Source organism: Sebastes fasciatus, chromosome 3 (genome assembly GCF_043250625.1).
Source record: "Sebastes fasciatus isolate fSebFas1 chromosome 3, fSebFas1.pri, whole genome shotgun sequence".
In the NCBI taxonomy this organism is placed as follows: Eukaryota; Metazoa; Chordata; class Actinopteri; order Perciformes; family Sebastidae; genus Sebastes; species Sebastes fasciatus.
In genome coordinates this window covers 26,891,380-26,913,855 of record NC_133797.1, presented here as the reverse complement: position 1 = coordinate 26,913,855, position 22,476 = coordinate 26,891,380, and the positions used below count along the sequence as shown (strand labels likewise).

The window sequence follows — 22,476 nt, the reverse complement described above, 5'->3', positions numbered from 1 at the left end:
TAAAAAAAGAATGAATGAAATTCATATATAAACAACACAATATATTGTTGTTTATATATTGTGTATATTGTATAATATAATCAATAGGAATATTTCTGTAACGTTTGTTGACGCACGAGACTACTGCAGAGAGAGCTCTGCACCAGAGCAACCGTTGCCAGGAAGTGACGTTGCCTAGTTACCAGGCACCATGCCGACAGCAGCCAGCTGGTGGATGTTGTTGTTGCCCGCTAACGAGGATTGTTTTTAAATGCAGCTCTGCGTTTCATTTATTCGTCTTCTCAACGGAACATCGTCTCTAAAGAAGAACTAAATGCAACTGTAACGTGAAACACTGTTTATCGGGCGACCCTTTGCCAGGTAAGATGTCGTTGTTGTCATACATCTAAAGGTAGCTAGCTAGCTCAACTATACGTAGTTGGAATAAGTTAGCTAGCATACTTTGAATTAGCGATCAAGCTGAGTAACGGTAACTAACGTCATGTGTTCCAGGTTGAAAACACGTGGCCTTCATGGTTTATTGGGTGTCTTTAGTACTGTTACCATAGCTTGTCTGTCCAAATGGCACACTAAATTTGATTGTAAATGTTGTTATTGAAAACCTTGTGAATAAAAACACTCCATGGAAGGACTATGCTAATGTGTTTGCTGGTTTTAGGTCATTAACAACAAATCATGTGCGATAGATAGATAGATAGATAGATAGATAGTAACTCTATTGATCTCGAGGGAAATTCAAGTTTCCAGCATCACAGTTCCATAGTGCAAAACATGTTAGTAAAAAGGCAATAGTGAAAGTACAAAATACAAAAAAATATACCAGATATAAAAATACAAGGAGATGAAGAAAACTGTTAAAACTGAGTATAGTGCAGGGTAACTCCAGTAGCTTAGTCTATGAAAGTGCACTGTGTGCATTATTATCTGTCCTGCAGACTGTCCTCCTTTTTTTGGATGGATTACACTATCTAACTTAAGCTTAGGGTGATTTTTATGTTGTATGGAACTAAATGAAACCCAATGGATGCAGTGGAGTGGTTTAAAAAATGCATTAAATCTCTTAAACACAGCAGCATAAGATAAGATATTCCTTTATTAGTCCCGCAGTGGGGGAATTTGCAGTATACAGCAGCAAAGGGGATAGTGCAAAAAACAAGATGAATCAGCTAACACAGTTAAAAAAAAGAGCTAAACAAAATATGAACCATTTAAATAGAAGGAAGTATAAACATAGGAGCAGTATACACAGTATTGACAATAAACAGACTATTAACAAAATTGCACAAGTGGAAAATGATATTGCACATTGAGAATGAAATAAAATTCCACCTGCAAATATCAGGTTATTATCAGTTTTTGGTTTGTAAGTGGTCTACTGGGAGCAGTGCTGGTTGTGGAGTCTGACAGCTGCAGGAAGGAAGGACCTGCGATAGCGCTCCTTCACACACTTTGGGTGGAGCAGCCTGTCGCTGAAGGAGCTCTCCAGTGCTGAGATGGTGTCCTGCATGGGGTGGGAGTCATTCTCCATCATGGATGACAGCTTAGCCATCATTCTCTCTCCCACCACCTCAGCTGTGTCAAGGGTATATCCCAGGACAGAGCCGGCCTTCCTGATCACTCTGTCTTAGTCTCTTCCTGTCCGCAGCCGAGATGCTGCTGCCCCAGCAGACCACTCCATAAAAAATGGCTGATGCCACCACAGTGTCATAAAATATAGTAACATAGTTAGGCAATTCAGTTTTACAGTCTACCCAGACCATACACAAACTCACAGACACACAGACAGCAGCAGTCACCAATATGTCAGAGACAATAGATAAGTGAATAAATAAATAACTCAGTCCATGGGCAGAGATGCGTACTGGCACCTTGTGTGGACCTGTGTATACTGACTCACAGGAGGACCAGGCGAAGAATACAAATTCACATAGTAATAGAATAAATAAGTAAACAATAATAAAAATATTTTTATACATTGCACTTACATTTTACATTCAATGAATGTATAGGTTTACCAGCCATGTGAAGAAAAACAGACATGGTGTGAACCGACTATTGTGGTTTAAGAACAAAATAAGGCATTGATTCAAAAAGGCTACTATCAACATTTAGCAGCCTGATAGCAGAAGGAATGAAGGACTTCAAGTAGCGATTTGTATTCCTAGGGGGTGCTTTGTAGCGCCGGTCTGAGGGCATTAAAGTGAATATACTGAACAGGACGTGATTGCTTTCTGGGCTACGCACCCAAAGAGACCACAAGTCTCAAACATTGTAATTTGTAATAAAATGGTTAAAACATGAAAAACCACCGGCACGATGGCAATAATCTAACATCTCTAATTTAACACTACTTTGCAGGTTGTGTGTTGGGTAAGACTACCATGTTCAACCCCGATGAACTAGAAGGTGAAGTGGATCATTCATTTTTCGACAGTGATGGTAGCAGCAGAGAAGAAGGGGAAAAGATGAAGAAAGGCTGGAAGGCTGAAAAGGAGAACGCAGCAGCACATGAGAGGCTACAAGCAAAACAGACTGAAAATACAAAAGGTGGCTGGTCCCCGAGGACTGATGGGACAAAAAAACACCTGAAGCCAGTCGACGACAACAGTAGCAGCAGAGCAGAAATGGAAGAGAAAAGCTGTCAATCAAAGGAAGAAGAAGGAAGGAGCAGGGCTTCCAGCGTATCATCTGTTACATCAGATAAAGTCATCAATAATAGCGGTGATCGTGAGGAAGACTCTAATTTGCAGTCTAAAAGGCCCAATGGAAGATTTATGTCATTTTTGGATAAGGTTGGGGAGGAATATTATAAGGATGTGTCCAGCCAGAGTCCAAATGAGTCTGAAGAAGAGGCATTGCCATCCAAACACACAAAAGGGAGAAATAAACAATCTCCTAAAAAACTGGTAAGGTGCATCCGAAGTCCATCCCCCACTTCAACGGAGAGCAGCGTAGACGCAGACTCAGAGAGCTCCTTTAGCAGCAGCAATAGGAGAAGCAGTTTGGATTCCCCCGCCCTTCCCCAGCCCAACAAGCCTTCTTCATCCCCTGGAGTGAGTAGGACCCGAGCAGGATCTCGGGATGTGCCTGTTGGCGGTACAGAGGAGTCAGAGGATACAGTGACAGATGTGAGCCCCCTCTCCTCTCCTGACATCAGCCCTCTCCAGTCGTTGGACCTGAACCACACAGAGGCCGAAGAAGGAAGCCTTAAAGGGCAGCAGCAGCAGGAGAGTGTGCCCTCCAGTGGCCTTAGCGTCTTGCATCAAGACTCAGATCAGAATGTAGACGAGTGTGAGTAAATGTGTGCCTTTCTTATCTGTCAGTAATGTTTACTATACTCTTTGTTTTAAACCGATGGGGCCTCATTACAGAAACTTCCTTAGCCTGAAATCCTATAACTCAGTTTAGGATGACATTTAAGATTTTTGGTATTACAGAAGGAGGATAGGAATTTAGCTATTACAGAATTTAGGGATTTCCCAAGTTAGGAATCCTAAGTTAGGTTGTCCTAACTTTAAAATAACTGCCAAAAATAGCAGCAGCACTGTTGTTAGGCCTGTATGGCAATGACAATGAAGATGGGGAATAACATGAACACCGAAATATAATGATTGGTTTAACATTTTACATATATTTACATTTATTTAATTAAAAAGGTGGTATTTCCTCTCCTCCATTGACACAATTAGTGCCTCAGACTCCTTGTAGCTCAAATTTAGTGGCCGTAATTTTGTCCATGATAGCAAGCGAGCTAGTGACAAGTGAGAGCCGTTGATATTTTGACACAGCCACGAGTTTAGGAATTTGTTTCTGTAATAGGAAGATAGTATTTTTCCTATCTTTGAAACTTAAGTTAAGATAGGACAAGCAGTTAGGATACTTTCTGTAATGTCCCCATGTTCCCAACCTTTTTTTAATGCTTAAAATTAGGCAATATCTACTTGTGACAGCTCATCACAAGTTAAGGTCTTAGTGTGGACATGAGTTTTGAGCAGTTTCACAGAAAGAGGGAATATTCTTTCTCAAATAGTTTGATGTGAAGGAGTTTCAAAGACTGAAGAGTTAAAGTATTTATTACTTTACAAGAAAAAAAACAACTTGAAGGATAGTCAGAAAAAATAAACCTAGTGAAGGTTGGTGATTTATACTCTAACTGCTAGTTTAGATTAGAGTGTAATTAGATCTTGATGTAAATATGTATTGTGTCGTACACATACAAGTGCCTCGTCCACATGGACTTATAAGATACCAGAAATACCTTTGCAGTGGTGAAACATTTGTCAGACAAGATTATAACTTCTTACATATAACATTGCAAACAAAGAACTTTGTCCTCTGTCTCAAACTCAACAAATAAAAACTGCCACTAAAAAGGTTCCTTTGCTAAAACACAGCTCAAGTTTTTTTTTTTTTTTTCTATAAACAAACAACTTGGTTCACTCTTGAGTCAAAGAACCATTTAAACATTGCATATAACACAGTAACTCTCTTTTAAAAGGCAGATTAAGAAACTGTAATAAATGTCCTTTTCACCAATCAGGCTCCTTCAATTCAGAGAGTCAGCTTGGAAGCAAACTGGTCTTCTGCTATCCCGGAGGTAGAAACAGGAAGAACTACTCGTTCACCAACGATGAGGTCCGACGCATAGATCATGAGAACCAGCGTCTTCTTCGGGAGCTGTCGCACCATTCTCCAGGGACCAGACCAGGAAGTACATCGAGGAAGAAAACCCCTATGGCCAGCAAGTCGCCTCATATCCGCCTCACTCACAGCGCACTCAACAGACAACGGGAACAGCATCGCATCGAGAGGGAGAACCTGGTGAGTTTTGCCTCCTGTGTGGATCGATACTCAATTTAATATAAACACTAAACCTTAGTATAAATATACAGTAGGTATTCTTTTCACTCTAATTCTTCAGTTTTTATTTGCTTTTTGCTTTTCAAGATACATTGTTCAGTGCCTTTTAAAATAAAGTTGGATATGACATAGGGCTGGGCATATTATATTGTCAAAACGATATAAAAATGTCTACAGTATATATTTTCTATATCCTTTTTATCGCAATATAGGCTAGACTTGTATTCATTTCTTTTATCTCTATAATTTCACTTAAAACTGTTATGTTCATTCTGCACCCAAGTTCTGAAAATGAGAAAATACTTTTCATTTGTCAAGTATTTAATTCACACAGTAGTATACAAAAAAAGGCTTTACCATGCTATATCGTGATAGAAGATCTTAGCCATATCACCCAGCCCTAATATGACAGAAAGTTTGCTATAGGTTTGTGGGTCAATATCTATAGCTGGACGGCAGACTCCAGCTCGGCTCTGATTGGTTGTTTTCCTCCGGTCTGTGAAATCATGCAAATGCCATTAGGAGCACCGGAGGACACAGAGGCACATGATTTTTTTCAGATTACCTGTCTCATACACTACAGTCAGGATACAATATAGTGACCGTTTTATAAAATAACTTTTTAATCATATTTGCTCCATTTCTACCCACTGCTGCTTTAAGGATACTAGTTAGTTGGGTTGAGTTAGTGTCAGACTAAGAGTGGCTCCCCTGAAAGCAGACACGGATGGACTTGGACAGATGGCAGCAGGTGGCAGGCTAGCAGCACCACAGAGTGACATTATGAGACCGTTCAGCGTCTGCAGCTCTAACCTCTCACCCCATATATTACCTCTGCTTGACCTCTTTGTGATAGAAGCTGACAAAAAGCAGCCGTTAAAAATGATTCAGGAAATTACAACGTGAAAACAGAAAACTTGCATTATTTTCTTTTTCACGTTTGTAACTAATGCTGATTGATATTTTTATCAGGGAATGTTTTCCAGTCATTTTCAGGACAGACTGTTCTCTCTCTCGCGTCCATCTCTCTACGTTGTCGGGGTGCTCTTCGCCTTCTCTATTCTTAGAGTGAAGTAATTGAATCTACCGTGTGATGAGTGTATCCACCCCACACATCACACATGTGAGAGACTCCCCGTTTGTCCTGCACAAGTACAACTTCAAAATTGGTCAATTACACAGTTAATCTTTAAAAAATGATAAATTCTTAAATGATTCATATATTGGAACTGCAGTAGATGACCAGTCCTCTGGTGGACTTTAGAAAAACTCTTGACTGTTGAGCTTTTTGCTAGTTGCATTGCTTCATGTGGAGTTTTTGCTCACTGAGGGATTTTCTGCACAGCATGCATGTGGGAGTGTGACTGCATGTATGACATTCAGCCACTTGCCTACACTGTTTTGCCTCATGCTGTTTGGTTGTGTTTGCTTTGAAGTACCAGATATGTTTCTATTTTCATGATTGAATTGGGATCTGTAAAATGGGGACTCTGAGTCAAATTATTTGTTGATTTTGTGAAAGATATAAAGTTTTCATAAATGTTTTATGGTGTTTTGTATGTTTTGGGTCAAAAGCCAGTACAAATGTGGGCAACTTACATTAAATGGCTCAATGGATCAAATGCTAGAAAAAGCTCTATTATTCACATAAAACTCCTTCTGCACTTTGTTTTTTACACACTCAGAGGCACTGAGGGATTTAAGAGCATATATTAAGAAGCACCTTCACATTAACAATGATGAATAACTTCCCCGAGAAACACATCTTCCCAAGGTGAGGCTGACTGATATCTGGATCACATGTTTAATCTGATAGATTTAGACAATTGGCCTTTATTTACAGTATGTTTAGACTTACCAGGTAAAATATGTCATTGTGTTTCTTTCAGGCTTTCCTGAAGAGGCTGGAGTCCGTCAAGCCTACATCTGGCCTGAAGCGCTCGGAACAACTAGACGACTACCAGCGACAGGTTGGACACGTGGGAGCTCCTTCATACCCCGTCTCCATCTCCACCACCACCAAGAGAGAGAGGTCCACCAGCAAGACACCCTCAGGTACGTAACCTGTGTCTAGATCTGCCAGCTTCTGCTGTTAAAAATGAGTTATATGTCCTAAAAACAGTATAACAACATGGTGATTGAGTACCTGCTCATACAAGCCAAACAGATTAGAAGATGTTTAATTAACAAGGATGTGCCTTTTTGCTCATAATATGGCCATCTCTTCATACACTTGCGTATTTCATACTGTACGTAGGACTAAACCACGGGGCCCAGGGCATGTGGATTATCACTTTAACCCACTTGTGAGGTAGCTGCACACCATAAAAAGCACCTGTGTGCTCCCAACGCTCACTGAGCGGTCTGACACCAGCAGAAGTGTGTGCGGTTATTTTGTAGTAGCCCTGCTGTTGTTTACATGTGATGATTTAATCAAGGTAAACAAAGAGGATCAGCATGTGGCACTGCTCTGCGATTGCTCCTCTCAAATTGAAGGCTGCAGATTTAATCGCTCATGTCTGAGCTGCTGCCTTTCAGATGGCTGCAGAGATTTAATTAACAGAAGAAGACTTTCAGACAGTAAAAAGCAGCTGTGGATGACTGATACTGGTAAGAATCACCCATTGTTTTATGCATCAGTAATGACTGATTTGCTGAGGTTCCCCTTGTCATATTAAACCTTTTTAATGTGCATTTGAAGTCATTTGCTGGTTGAAGAGTTTTAATTATATTTGTTTTAATTATATTTTGTCAAATTTTGTAAACTTTCTCAGCAGTGGAACCAGTTGCTTTATGAACTCTGATAAACACCATTGTGCTTGTGTGTGTTTACCTGTACTTTACCTGTTTGTTATGGTTGAAATGTTCAAATATTAAATGTTAGTTATATATAATTTCTCACCAGAAATTTGGACTAAAAATTCAAAAGGCACATTAAGTTTCTGATTTGATTATGTAACTGTTAATCTGTAATCAGAAAACATCTCTCTGTCGTTCACACCAGCAGATCCCAGGCCGGCCAGTTCTGCCCTCCACAGCTCCAGAGCAGTTTCCACCAACACTGACTCCAGCAAAACACGCGTACCCAGGTCAAAAGAAACAGCCTGGTGCTGAGAACACATTTTAGCATTTTACCTTTAGTGATATCAGTTGGTATCCATTCATCATAAAATTCCAAGGTACTACGCCTCAAGCATCTTTATTTACATGCATGGGTTCATCATACATTTAGTTGACTTAATCAACTATTCAGTGATATGTGTTGTCGTGCTTATCAATTAAAAAGAAGATGGACATTTTTCCACTCTTTGATGCTGAAATATAGCAAATGGTGCTCTGAGCTCCGAGCTATTGTCATGCATTTGAATAGTTCATTTGTGGCTTCTTCTTCTTCTTACCGCAGTAACTCTTCATGACAGTTAGCTAGCTGTATTTTTGTAAGAAATATGTCCTATACTTAATGGAAACGTCCCTCATATGTGTATATATATATAATGTTTGTGACATTTCCATTAAACCTGCACTTGGTTTGTTTCTCATATTTGTACAGTTTATGATGCACTAGAGAAATGTGTTTTTAAAGAATTAAACAAACTATTTGAAATATTATTTGGTGATTTGGTGTTGTGTATTTTCTGTTCCTTATAAAATAAAGCTGCCTGTTCCAGGAGTTAACTTACTTGTACCAATAGAGCACATACCACAATTGATACAAACAATAGGTTTCTTAGTTAGAGGAGTGGTTGTACACACTCAATATATATTTCTGTGATACTCGTGATTTTTAATATTTTGCACATTATTAAAAAGGTTCTTTACAGACATGCAGGTGATGTCAGAACAAAATTTGTGAAATCGCATGTATGAACAGAATTGTGCCACAATCAGGGTGTAGTTACTGGATGTCACTTTCCAATGAATGAATGAATGAATGATGGCTGTATTCCGTTTAGCTGCTTCAGTTTCAGCTCCCTGGTATTGTGCATGCTGGCTCACTGTCACACTGTCATGGCTCATAGTGAGACACTTGAGTATTGTTCATGACATTAGTGACAGACATTTTTTTTGTCCTACTATAAGTCAAAAGGTCTGCTGTGATGGAGGCGTTTTTAACTGCAGAAGACGGGTTGCCATGACAACAGAACGTGCATCAAAATAGTACACTATTAGACTAATAAATCTTTATTGTTAATAAAATAATGAGTGAGGTGAGACACATGTGTCAGAGTGGTCACAACATAACAACACATGGGCCTCAGCAACTGCTTTACCAAACTGACTCTGACGTGTGACGGGTAGTGACGTCATCTCCTGCATCATCACAACATCAGTGAAACACCGGCTTGACTTTAACACACTGTAAGACTATATGTGCGTCGTGGATGGGATATATACAGATTTGTGAGGAGGCATGTTAACCCAGGTCAGATACTGTATACCTACCTGTACATGCCCACATTGTAATACACCACTCTATCACAAGAATTAAGACTTAAACAAAGTGAAGGGTTTCCTTGGAGAATGGGAGATTAGAAAGTTTATTATGTGTACTTCTTGATCTCGTCGTACAGCACCAACACGAAGGCACCACCCATGCCTCTGATCACGTTGGACCAGGCACCCTTGAAGAAGGCTTTTCCTCCCTCGTCCTTGATGATCTTCCTCCAGCAGTCCATTGTGCCCGAGTACATGATGTCAGCTGTGGAAATGGAGACAGGGATAGTGAGCCATAACGCCCATGGATACATGCGTAACATGCGCAATTGCGCCAAGGGAATCTAATACCATCAGGCCACTAATCCACAAGCATGAGTGACGCTCACCTCCTTTGCGTCCAGACTGCATCATCATACGACGCCTGACGGTGTCGAAGGGGTATGACATGATGCCAGCAGCAGCGGTGACTGTCTGGGCGATCATCCAGGTCACGAAGATGTGCGTGTTCTTGGGATCTGGCAGCATACCTGTGTGAGGGAGGAGTTGAGTCACTCGCTCTCGTCAAGAAATACACATTAAAGACATGATACATGTTAGGTGGACCACATGTGCGCACCTTTAGCTGTGTCGAAGCATCCAAAGTAGGCCGCTCTGTAGATGATGATGCCCTGCACTGACACGTTGAATCCGAGGTAAAGACCCTTGAGGCCATCGGTTTTGTAGATCTTGGAGAGGCAGTGTCCAAGACCGTTGAACTCTCTCTCGGTCGCGCCCTTTCCGATGTCGGCAGCGAGCCTCGTCCTGGCAAAGTCGAGAGGGTAGACGAAGCAGAGCGAAGTCGCACCGGCGGCACCTCCGGATGCGAGGTTACCAGCGAAGTAGCGCCAGAATTGTGTTTTTTGATCCACGCCACCGAGGAAGATTTTCTTGTACTTGTCTTTGAAGGCGAAGTTGAGGGCTTGGGTGGGGAAGTAACGGATCACGTTGGCCAGGTTGCCTCTCCAGAAGGACACAAAGCCCTGTTCTTTTGGGATCCTCCTCACACAGTCCATGATTCCCTTGTACTGCATGTCTACAGTGATCTGTTTGCTGGCATGCTGGACCTAAAGACAATGAAAGCACATAAAAAAAGACATCTCAAAATGAGGTTAATTCTCTTGTAAAACTTTTGTGCCAATGAACTTTGCCATGCCTCATTTTCCATCACATTGACAATATAATATATTGTTTCATATTTTAATTTGAATAATTTCTATTTACATAATTTTAGTCACCATTTACACCATGTGTGTAGTTGTAGGCCTAAGATGTCTACACATACGCACCCGTGTCACTTGAGAATCAGCTGTGTATTAGATTACATAGTTCAAGTTAAATTTAGCATTTCAGTTTCACAAAATATTACTGCAGTCATCTGTTATATGGGAGTAATAATTAACTTAATAAAACGCATCAGTGGCGCACAAACCACTATCATGGCCATTTTAATTGACACAAGGCTTTGTCACCATCTCCATCATAGCAGCAACAGTGCAAAGTCCAGTGCGTAAAACCACATTAGACGGGACCACGTTGACCCAAGATCTCTCAAGTGCCACTTGACTTTACACACCAGACCATATGAACTTACACAGTTGGACTTTTTTTCTATTAAAACTTATTCCAGATTTACATTTTTAGCGTTTTTGTTTATCAGTAACCCAACTTTTACGCACACCTTTACGCACAGAACAATGAACATGTGGCCATGCTTCTGGCAAACAGGTGGTTCAGTTATTTTACCTGCAGCAACAACTTGACTCTCTCGATGGGAGCGACAGCTGTTTTGGAGATGGCAGCGGCGATACCGCCGGCCAAAAAGTCCTTCATGAAACTAACCACCGCGTCCGACATGGTTGGATCTGTCTTGTGCAGATATTAGACCCCTGACACTTCCAAAAGGTCCTCAAGGAAAACCAACGCCCCTCAAAGTGAACGAGGCTCCCTCATCTCTCTTTATATATCTGCGCAATGTATCGCGAGAAGTTTGAGTGATGGATTTGAGTTTTGTCAAACAGAGAACCGAGGCTGAATAAATATCCGAGGTTGAAGTTCAATACGTGCGCCATGTTTCTGAAATCAAGACAAGGCCAAGCCAGGGACATTTAAAGGACACCATTTGTGACATTGAATGAATGAATGAAAGACTTTATTTCGAACATAAAATAAATAAAAACAGATACAAAATAATAACAAAAAGAGTAATAGTGTCCAAAAAGGAGTAGGTAGAAGTAAAACTTATATTTCCCTATACCCCTTTCTCACTTCTCCTTGATTAACTCATATATCATAGAATGATAATATAATATAATATATAAACTATCACAGATTTATTTACATCTCAAATTAAATATATGAACAGCATCCCAAGTTTATTTACAAACCACATATCCTTCCGAAGTTAAAAAGTAGAACAATTGATTATTGATTAGACGTAGATTTATTAGGAATATAATCTAAATCCTACACTGTTAAAAATTTCCCAGTAAAATAACAGTAAAGAACTGGCAGCAGGGTTGCCATTATGTTACTGTCAAATTAACATTATTATACTGTCACAGCTTTGTACTGTTAATGAAAAATACAGTTTGAACTTTATTAATTTCACAGTATTTTACAGTTAATTTACTGTTTAAAGGTACATTATATAGCTGTTTTTCCACCTTTCTTTTACATTATCTTACTGATTTGTTTTAATGCACTATTTAGGTTTTTACATACATTTTAATAAACATTATTTTTCACCTAGATGAATAGACTTAGCAGGTTACAGACATATAGGAATAGTCACACTAAATACAATTAAAGGCACTTGTTAGGAAAAAGGCTATAAAATAGACTTGTTGACACTTTTCCCCAAATGTCTGTCTATAGCTGGCTACAAGCACAGAATGCAAACCATAACAACATGTGAGTGAAGAACGATAAAGCTAATTCACTGATTTTACAATCATGTACAATGTACAAGCCTCACATGAGCAGATCAGGACCCCGGATTAAAAAATACTGCATGAAACTGTTCCTGATGATACTTTAGACAGTTGATCAGCAGTAAAGTGATGTTTTTTAAGAATGCATTATAGTTCAGTTAAAAAATGGCCTATGAGCGTAATTTAACAGGTTTTCTTTTGTATTAACAGTAAAGCACTGTTTTTAGCAATAACAGGTTAATACTGTTGAAATCCTGCTGTAAATTAACAGCAATTGTTTACAGTGTAATCATAGTAAAGTACTGATAACCCCAGTTTGCTCATCTGTAATCCAAGTATATATTTGTGGGTGTATTGAGTTTCCAGAGGCCTTAAAATAAAAACAGGAGTTCTATGTAGTCTATCTTAAATGGGATCAACTGTGATGAACTTTTTACAGTCATTCTAGTAGACCAGTTTAATGTTTCACAGCATAGGTGTGGTGTGACCCTGACAAATACAGATAGGCTACTCACGCTCAGAGACTTTCTTTTATTTTATTAGTTTTGCACATAAACATGCTTTTAGGCAACTAAATAAACAAATGAAAGCATGTTTTCACTAAAACCAAGGGTGATGATGTCACTTCAGGTTGAAATACAGCCTGTTGATTCTGGTCAGAAGTCAGATGGATGAGGAACTAAATGGAAAATAAGGAAAGAAAATATTCAGATGAATCACCTCTCACAAACCTGCTTTTATTTTATTTTATTTTATTTTATTTTATTTCATTTTAGACTGGTCTTTTCCTCTCAGCTCACTGACAGTTTTGCTGCACATTCACTTTTGGCACCTGTTAAAAACCCACGTCAAGTCAGCTTGATGTAGGAGAGGAAAAGACTATTTCCCTTTCAAAATAAGTTGCCTCAAGTACCTCCAAAAAGCAACAACATAAGTTTGAGTCAATTTTATTGTGAAATATCGTACTGGAAATATCATTCTGAGTGACTTGACAAGTGGGACATCACAAGTGCCACGTGTACGCAGATCTGACATGAACATGCAACCTGATCCAAAGCAGTATGATCCAAAATGAAGCCAAGTTGGCTGAAGACACGTTGGATATAAGATACTACAGCTTCTAGTCCAACAGTGTGGTTGGATCCAAGACTGTTTCATTCATAGTATAATTACAAAACTTAAGGCTTTCAATTACATGCTATATTATAATAACAAGCATTCAAAAATTCACCCTCTTTACAAACAAAATACTTCTCAAAATCATAAAAAAAAAAAAAATGTAAGCGAAAAAAGGAAACTTAATATCTCAAAGACATATTAAATCAAACTAAAATTAAAATACAATTAAATAAGTGAAGTCTTCTATTCAGATCTGTAAGTGCCACCTCATGACCACTTGGTGGCGCTGCTTGACTGTGTTGATTCATAAGCAAATTTACAACGTTTCAAGATGTTTCAAACTAGTAACACCAGATAAAACCTCAATAATAATGATAATAATAATAATATTAAAAAACATTGGTTTCTATTTCTTTATGAAGCCCCAACTTGCCTTCATATATCACGTCCTTGTTAAATTAGTCCTACAGTTCTTGAAGTGCTGCATGCAAACACAAAATTTTGGGGAAACTGCTTTTGGTGTTTGTGCTGCACAAATTTGGAACATTTTACAACACGCATTAAAACTTAACACAATTGTACCTCTAGGTCATTTTAAACCATGATTACCAACTACTCCGCTGTTGTTTGTTTTCTAGTTTTTCTTGTGTATATTTATTGTGTTTTAATTGTACTCTGAACATCATTGAATATGAGGGCATGCCCTCATTAATACCTCGAGATTCAAATAAAATTTGAATGAATAATATCATTATTATAAATAGCACTAGCATTGTGACTAATTATGTTCTAGAAAAACTAATAGGCCTACCTAAAAGCTGTAGGCGTATACATTCCTGGGGTTTCTCTTGTATCAGTAATCTTGTATCACTGATTCTTATGAAATAATTCTAGTTTGTTTTTATAGATTATTTTTCCAAGGGAGATGAGATATAACTGGGATTGTAGACACTGTTGCTGACAGGACGGGGACAAAACATTGAGACTTCTTTTTATGCAATTTGATCTGTAGTGTTTTTGTGCATTGATGTAAACTTACAGAGTGAACTGTGATAACTGTTTATCTGAAGCTTTCTTTGGTTGTGGTTCTACGTTCCCGTCTCCATGCTGCTGTGTTGTGCTGTGTAGTCAGTGGGTGGCACTAGAGAGCCTGGTTACATTAAAGGGCATCACTAACATCCCTATAGAGTGTTAACGTGGTACCCAGTGAAACAGGTGCTTTTCCTCATTTACTCCACACTCCACTCACAACAATACAAATAATGCACCACTTTACTTGTTCCCCCACAGGGAAATATCCTTAAGTAGCCCCCATCAGCCGGGTCAAAGGTCAGGCTCAGCTGCAACCTCCGAGCTGGTTAGGGATTCAGCATCTTATTCACTCCAACACTTCAGTTAGGCAGATGCTTGCTGACGCAGGGGCTTGCACCTGCTTTTTGGCGTGCAGAAGTCGTCGTTTTTTGCAGTTTCACAGCACATAGACTTTCACATCTTTCTCCTCTAAAGCATCTCCATCCTGAGCTGTCAGGGATTGCCTGGTCATTGTTTCAGTTTACAGTTATTATTTACACCTCTGTCAATCTTATTTTGAAATTAAACTACTTCTCAAATTCTCTGGATTGTCATCACAGTCATATGATTAAAAACTGAGGGCGATTTTTTTATCAGCAAATTTTGGCTCTACTATTATTTCCAAAACATTTTTTTTTTGTAAAATTCACCAGCTTATTTATAGTTATCATTTATAAATATCTAGTAATCATTTGTATGGTTGGAGGAGACTTGGCAGAGGATGTTGTCTTACACATCAGAAAAATAGCTTCTCATATTATGTCCAGAAATAGAACCTTAATTCCTTGTTTACCGCTGTCGAAACTCTTTTTGTACTGTTATTTAAATCTGATCTAGATTTGCAAAAGTCGTTGCTCAGTAACCTCGGATCTCAGAGATTGAAGGAGGGGTCGTGGAGGGGGTGTGGGCTTGGATTTGCATTTTGAGTATGAAGAGCTGCAGGTGTCAGACAGTTAGACCCCCCCCCCCGCCACACACATAAACATGCACATACGCAAAGCCGTTACGCACAGCTCCAACACCAATACAGTCTCTGATTTTATCTGTTGAGAAGCAACTGTGACGAGCATCTTTTTATTCCTCTGGTCCCCTACCGTCTCAGACCTTAGATCTTAGACCAGTAGAGACTCAAAGATAATGGAGATTATGAGGGTTAACACCACAGATATTAGGGTCAAAACTCACCAGCATGGGACCACTGGTTGCTTCTGACTCCAGCATGAGATTCAGGCCGTTAGGATTTCATTCTTCTAGAAACTCATTCAAACAATGAATTGGAAAACCTGTCATTTTGTTATGATTGTGAAAAATAAGACACTCAGAAAGATAATAGTGTTCAGATACAGAGAGGTTAGTTCATTTAGTAGGTTTGCATCAATGCAGGTTTGTATAATGCCTTACAATAAAAGTTTGAACCATACATTTACTTATTATTATATGATTTTTTTATTTTTATTTATTTGACTTTGATAATGTACATTATAACGTTTATTCTAAATCTTCTTTTTGTTTCTTGTTTGTTTATTTGGCTATCTGTGAGCTGCTGTATCACTAAAGCTGAATTTTCTTATTGTCAACAAATCCCATGTAAATACCAAAACCAACAATGTGTTAGTGTGTCTAACTAAGCCCGTTGGTTACTACTGAAGACCAAAATGTTTATAAATGGCTCACAAATTGATAGTTTCACTTTTTGAAAAGGCTGATTAATTTCCCAGAACAGCTGGTCACAGCAGTTTTTTAGCAAACGTTACTCAAAGGAGAAAATAGTGTATTTGGTGGGCACTATTTTCCGCTGCGGATTAATAAACATATGGTGCTCTAGTGAGTATTTATGGCAGCAGGATGGTGAATGTGAGACTGACTGAAAATAAATATTGATTTATGATTTATGATTGATCATCATATTGAAGGAACATGTCGCCCAATGCAACATGTGACCTGTTGGTGTTTTTTTTTTAATAGTTTTTAGCTAACAGTGGAGCTCTATGGCAGTGGTTCCCAACCTTTTTCCTTTTCTATCATTGAGTAAAGTGACGATCCCTGACTAAATTATGTATTTTATGGATATTTCATATTATATTCAATGCATAACAATAACAGTACAGAACAGTAAACTGTACAATTAACCCAAATAGTGAACGCAATAACTGCAGGAAGTTTGTGTTAAAAGAGTGATTTGGATTCATTTTGAGCAGATCATTTCATGTGAATATTACATCAGAGATGAGTTTTCCTGTTATTTTTAGGAACTTTTAATACAATTCTCTGTATGTTTTTCTTTAATATTTTAACAATCATACATACTTAATAGGCTTTTCTTTTTGACAAATTCAGTGTTTTCTCCTTCCTGACGCTTGGTCATTGTTCTATTAGCTCTTTAGTTGTTTTAACTGTGTACTTTTCTAATGCAGGACGAGGTTGTTTAGCAGAGACGGAAGGCTCTATGTGAATACAGCTTGTGTTCAGGTCTTCATCGTTCTCTTATCTTGTTTATATCTTAAATAATAATCCAAACTTTAAAAAATAACAATTTAATTTAGATTTCTTCACAGAAAGTGCTCTATGGCACATAGACTACACAAACAATACTTGTTATGGGATCAACTCATTACTAGTTTTTGGTGTTTTCATTGTATTTGTTGACAAAAAATATTGAATAAAACCGGCTGTCAACATATCAAATTTTCTCTACACGATCATCGGGGCCAAGAGAATTCATGATAACAATATTACTGCGATATGTATAGAAAGTTTGAAAAAATAAAATAAAACAATGCCATCAGTCAAATTCATCTTTAACTTTGTTTATTGCGTGTTTAGTATTTTTTTGGCCATTGAATTACACTCAAAATATGAGAGTAGGGAGGTGAGATAGCCTGTAACCATAACTGTAAAAAATATTGATTTAAGAGGCGCTGAATTATTTACACAATATTATCATATGTGTATTATTAACATTATATCAATATTTATTTTTTAAATCGTCAGTATCGGTATATAGCGACACCCCTAATGCCAGCCCTACCTTTTCAAAATAATTTACACTAAACCTCAGTAATTATGTAAAAACTTGGAGGATGTTTTAGTATATTCACGTAAACTCTGTTATGTTTTTCTGATACAATAATACAAGCAGCATTATCCAGCACAGAACAACAGGGCTATGTGTCAACAAAAGCTCAGTTCCATCCTGAAAGAAGATCACGTTGGCTGTTTATTCCCTCACAATGCTCGGTCCCATGAGTCTCCTGTTTAAAGTCAAAACGTTAATACCATCCTCTCGCCTCAAATCCAACAGGCTGGGATGCACACTGAGTATCCCCGAGCAGACTTAGAGACGGAGCTCTCCAGGGGGAAGGAGATTATTTAAGTGTTTCCCCTCTTCTATTTGGTGCCATTATTGGCTGTTGGCCTGTTTTCATTCACGTGAAAGAGGCTGAGTGAAAAGCACATGTGTGTGTGAGTCTGTGAGTAAAAAACAGCATCATGCAGCTGAAGTTTCTCACCCGCAGTCAGGGCAGTGCCCATGGCAGAGCAGCCAAGGTGGACAATCACACACACACATAAACACACTGCTGTGGAGAACAGGGAGAAATCCCCATGACCAATCAGGAAGACCTGGAGACACACAGTCAGTGGGGGACGAAGGGATGGACATGGCGGGAGTGGGGGTGGAGGGTGAGAGACACAGAAGCTGAGGGAGCGGGGTTCATGAGAAAGAGGGGTGCATGGGACTGGGAGGAATATGAGAGCAGATCTGGTGCTGAGGTGGAAAGAGGAGTTTGAAGAGCAGGAAGTCTGAGGTTGGAGAGAGGAGTTATTGCTGTTTGACTATGATCACGTCTGAGTGACACGACAACTCACCAACAGATGTCCTTGTATGGTTATCATCTGAAAATATCTAGTAAAAATGTGCACAGTCAGGCAGGGCACAGAGGGGAGTATGCTGATCTAAACATACCAGTAAGTCTCCAGTATGACTGGAAAATCTGAAATCATAGGCCGTTTTATGACTTTACTGAATATTTCTTTACAACAAAATTGGTCACCGTGGTACCGCCATGGTTTCAGCACACCAAACAACGACTTTGAGAATACATATTCATACAAGCAACAAAGAACTTATTTTAATTCACTTATTTTATGGATAGACATGTTAGTTGTAGTGTACATAAACTACACTACACTCTCATTCAGAGGCTGTCTTAAATAAGGGGTTTCCAAACTTTTTCACATCGAGGACCATTTGATAAGATTTTGTTTTAGGGCCCCCGATCAATAGGATTTTGACTTGTATGTTTTATAACAGAAAGTGTATGAAATCCATGACCAATACGTTCTGTCATTGTGTTGCTTATGGATGGAATTGTAGTGAAAATTAATTATTATCCCTTTTTGCTGGGGACCCCCTGGAACCACCTCAAGGACCCCTGGGAGCCCCCAGACTCCACCTTGGAAACCACTGTCTTAACGCTCTGAGACCTACAATAGACCCGTTTTCGACATTTTTAGGGGGGTACAGGTTTTTTTTAAGGGGAGATAGCAGGTCAACAGTAGATGTCACATAGAAGTGGTCTACATCATGTGAAAGCTGGGAACCTGGAGATTAATTTGAGATGCAATTAATTGTAAAAGTGTATAAGGGTTTAGAACATTATGATCGAAATATGTCATGTCCATCCCCATGCTCTATTATGTCTCATAAGTAAAAAACCATAAACCTCCATACATTTTTGGGTTGATACCATTTGTTACACAGATTTGGACTCGTGAATTGATAAAAATGATCAATAAAATTCTCCAAAACACCACATTCAGACACCACAGAAAAAGCCATGCTGTGATTTGGTATCAAAAGCTTTTGATATTTTGAGATTTCTGCAAGAATTGCGTTTTTCTGTGATTGGATGGCGAGCACTTCTTTTCTGGAAACTGCTCAGAAACCCCTTTATCATCAATCTACCCAGGAAAGCCATCCATCCTCTGAATGCTCTAGGTCTCTCGTTTGTGGCTGTAAAGTTTCATGAGGCTGTGATTATCCTAGAGGTCACCACAGGTCATTTTATGCAGTGAGGTCAAATTTAAAAAACATGGTCTCACTACAGTGAAGTGGCTTTTATGGGGATTAACATCAACACACATGTGAATATAATTGTTTTCATTGGCTCCACAAGAGTCTCAGCTTTACAGTGATACACAATTTATGTAATTCAAGACTGTTTAGTGACTCCAGTACGCAGAAATATTCAAACATATCATTTTAGAATAGGCAAAAAAATAACACATTTATACTGCATTCAAAAAATTGCATGTGATTATAAAGTTATCATAAAGTGGGCATGTCTGTAAAGGGGAGACTGAGTGTGAGATTTATTCTCCATGTAGTGCTCTCAAAAATTCCACTATGGAACGAAAAAGTAGTGTTCACAGTTCATGTATACTACCTTCTGCTAACAATCCCGCAATGCAATGCGTTGCATTTTATAGATTAGACTATGTGTGTGTCTATTTTGTAGGGAGTAGTGAACACAGGAGTGACTGAGGCCGAAGTAACTGTTAATTTACTGTTGGTCTAACTTTGATGTATTTGACTCTTTTAGACTCTTTGTGAGTGTTTACTATATTAGTTACCGGGTTGTACTACATATGGGGGAATTTGACAGCTAATACTTTTGGGTTTCTTTACTAATTCATATATCTTTGGTGCAATTCTGTTTCTGTACAGATCATCCCCTGACAAATCCTGCTTCAGCCAGTTTGAGGTCATACCCACGCCCAACACCTCAGAATATATAGAGGGTAAATATACCTTATATATCTTTACATTAAAGACACTTTGTTTCCCTTATTAAACCTTTTGTATACTTTACTTTTTAATAACAGTCAACACAGCATTACATCTCATTTAGGACACTATTTGTATGAAAATAATGTACTACAACATACAATAGCAAAGAGTTAAAGTGTTGCCTTTGCTTTTGTTGTTACGGTTTGGTAGTTTCCCGGGTTCAGAAGTGTCACTCTATTTATTCTTCGGCTGTGATGTTGGGACTGAGAAGCAGCAGTGCACGCAGCCCCGTCACAGATTAACTTCCCTAAATTGGATAAATTACACAAAGTAAACTTTGCTCACAGTCCATTTTCAGGGTTTAGGAAGGCTTGTAGGATGAGTATGACCAGGATTAGTCCAAATAGAGGACAGAGAGATTGTGTATGTGTGTGTGATAAGATAAATGCAGATAAATCTCCATTAATTATTTCTGCATAGTGTTATTTCACCTTCCCACTCTTATTTGTAGTTTCCCCCTCATTTTTTAGTTTAGTTTTTGGCCTTCTCTTTTAATTAATCAAATCAATCAGCCTGTTGAGGGAACATTAATCTTTGCTTAAATTGTTCACTGCTCTGAATATGACGATGTTTTAAGAAGCCATGATCCAAAATTAGGTGATAATAATTGCTCCATAATACATCCTATATATCCTAAGTATTAGCACCAGGTGCACAAATGTAAATGGGATTTTGTAACAACCCCCACATCACAACGTGAAGCCCGAACAAAAACTCTCATTTCTCTGCTGTGACGTTTCAGTCACCCTTTTACCTTCCTCTGCCTTGTCTTCTTTACACCAAAGTGTAGAAAACTTTAAATAGCAGCACTCGTCTCTCGCTCACAATAAAAAGAATTCCACTTGGACCGGCGGTCGCTCAAGACGAGCTGATCAATTCAGAGGAGTTATATATTTGTAGCACCCTCAAGACGATGGTCCCTCTCACGTAAGTGTGTGGACTTCATTCATCCATTCTTCCTTCTGCTCGGAAAGACAACAACCTCTTCAAACCTCAAGTCCATTTAAAACGGATTTCAAACCCTCCTAACAGCCCTTAGTCCCAAATTAGTGGGGTCATTTTAGCTGTGAAATAATCTCATCTGGAATTAGAGTGGGTAATGAGGAAGACTTTGTCACACAGCTTGTCAAGAGTTTAACCCGTATAGTGTCTCTATTGTGTAATAGTGCTAGTATGTAAATGTATTGGTTTTATCATGCACATTATGTTGTAGAGAGGTTGTTCCTCTTTGGGGAGAGAACATCTTTTATGTTCATCTTGTATTCAGAGTAAAACACTTTCAAACAGGAAGAAATAAGGATGACATCACCCACTTATACACAGGAACGCTCTATGAGCTGTAAATAGGCCCACTGTTTTGCAGTTTATTCATGTCTTTATAACACCCAAAAAATATAATTCATGTCTGTTATCATTAAGGTGTAATGGTACTTCACAAATCTTTTGAATAGAATTATAAATATACCTCTCTGACACACTATCAACAAACACTAGGGCTGTCCTCTTAGTCGACTAATCAATTAGTTGATTTAATAGACATATCTGTAAATCGGAGTTTCTCCACAAAGATTCACACAAAAGCTTTAAATCTTGTGTTTACTAGAGATGTGCTCATAGAATTCTTGGAAATAAGTCATTCAGCATGAAAAAAAAACATACAAAATGACTAATCAACCAAAGAAATATTAGTCGACTAAGACCAAAACGACAGATAAGTCGACTAAGAGAGGGCAGCCGTAACAATCACTGATCATTCTAAGCTTTGGTTACATTTATTACAGCACAATTGTTCCGGATAACAATGTATTGCGAGGTGTTTGTGTTGTTTTGGTCACCCCTGCAGACCGGTGTGCCAGGTGGGTGTGAAACAGGAAACCTACTCCAGACTGGCAGCTATATGGAGCAAAACAGAAAAGCCTGATGCTAACATAGATTATGTGATCGATATAAAGGATTTTAAAATGTGCAATGTGAAAGAAACTTACTTCAAGTGATAAAACTCCACTCAAAAACCAAAATGTGTGCCCTTAATATTATGATTTATTTCAAGGATGATTTATGATAATGCATAGCTGAAAACAATTTGTCAGTTAATTGATCAGTTGATCATCAGAAAATTCAGAGTTCTCCAGGAAAATAGTTCAGCCGAGGAGGTAAACCCACCAGATC

General features: G+C 38.6%; 2 protein-coding genes across 6 annotated transcripts; one reads left to right on the top strand and one right to left on the bottom strand.

Annotated features, from left to right (window-relative positions):
* Positions 1–161: 161 nt before the first annotated feature.
* Positions 162–22,246, top strand: cfap97 (cilia and flagella associated protein 97). Of its 5 annotated transcripts, XR_012593281.1 has the most exons (7): positions 164–360; positions 2,359–3,291; positions 4,541–4,821; positions 6,750–6,915; positions 20,185–20,258; positions 21,595–21,646; positions 22,151–22,246. XR_012593281.1 is itself a non-coding variant. In XM_074629934.1 (5 exons), exons 2-5 carry the CDS (start codon positions 2,382–2,384, stop codon positions 20,253–20,255), a joined length of 1,428 nt encoding a protein of 475 aa, XP_074486035.1. In that variant the 5' UTR covers positions 164–360; positions 2,359–2,381; the 3' UTR covers positions 20,256–20,259. The 5 variants fall into 5 exon arrangements, 3 of the variants coding, with proteins under 3 accessions (XP_074486035.1, XP_074486033.1, XP_074486034.1); XR_012593282.1 differs by lacking the exons at positions 20,185–20,258; positions 21,595–21,646; positions 22,151–22,246 and adding an exon at positions 6,546–6,634 and having other exon boundaries at positions 162–360; positions 6,750–6,889; XM_074629934.1 differs by lacking the exons at positions 21,595–21,646; positions 22,151–22,246 and having other exon boundaries at positions 20,185–20,259.
* Positions 9,027–11,265, bottom strand: slc25a4 (solute carrier family 25 member 4). The gene is made up of 4 exons (XM_074629935.1): positions 11,080–11,265; positions 9,914–10,400; positions 9,684–9,824; positions 9,027–9,559 (listed from the first exon to the last, which is right to left on the bottom strand). Exons 1-4 carry the CDS (start codon positions 11,188–11,190, stop codon positions 9,402–9,404), a joined length of 897 nt encoding a protein of 298 aa, XP_074486036.1. The 5' UTR covers positions 11,191–11,265; the 3' UTR covers positions 9,027–9,401.
* Positions 22,247–22,476: the final 230 nt, after the last annotated feature.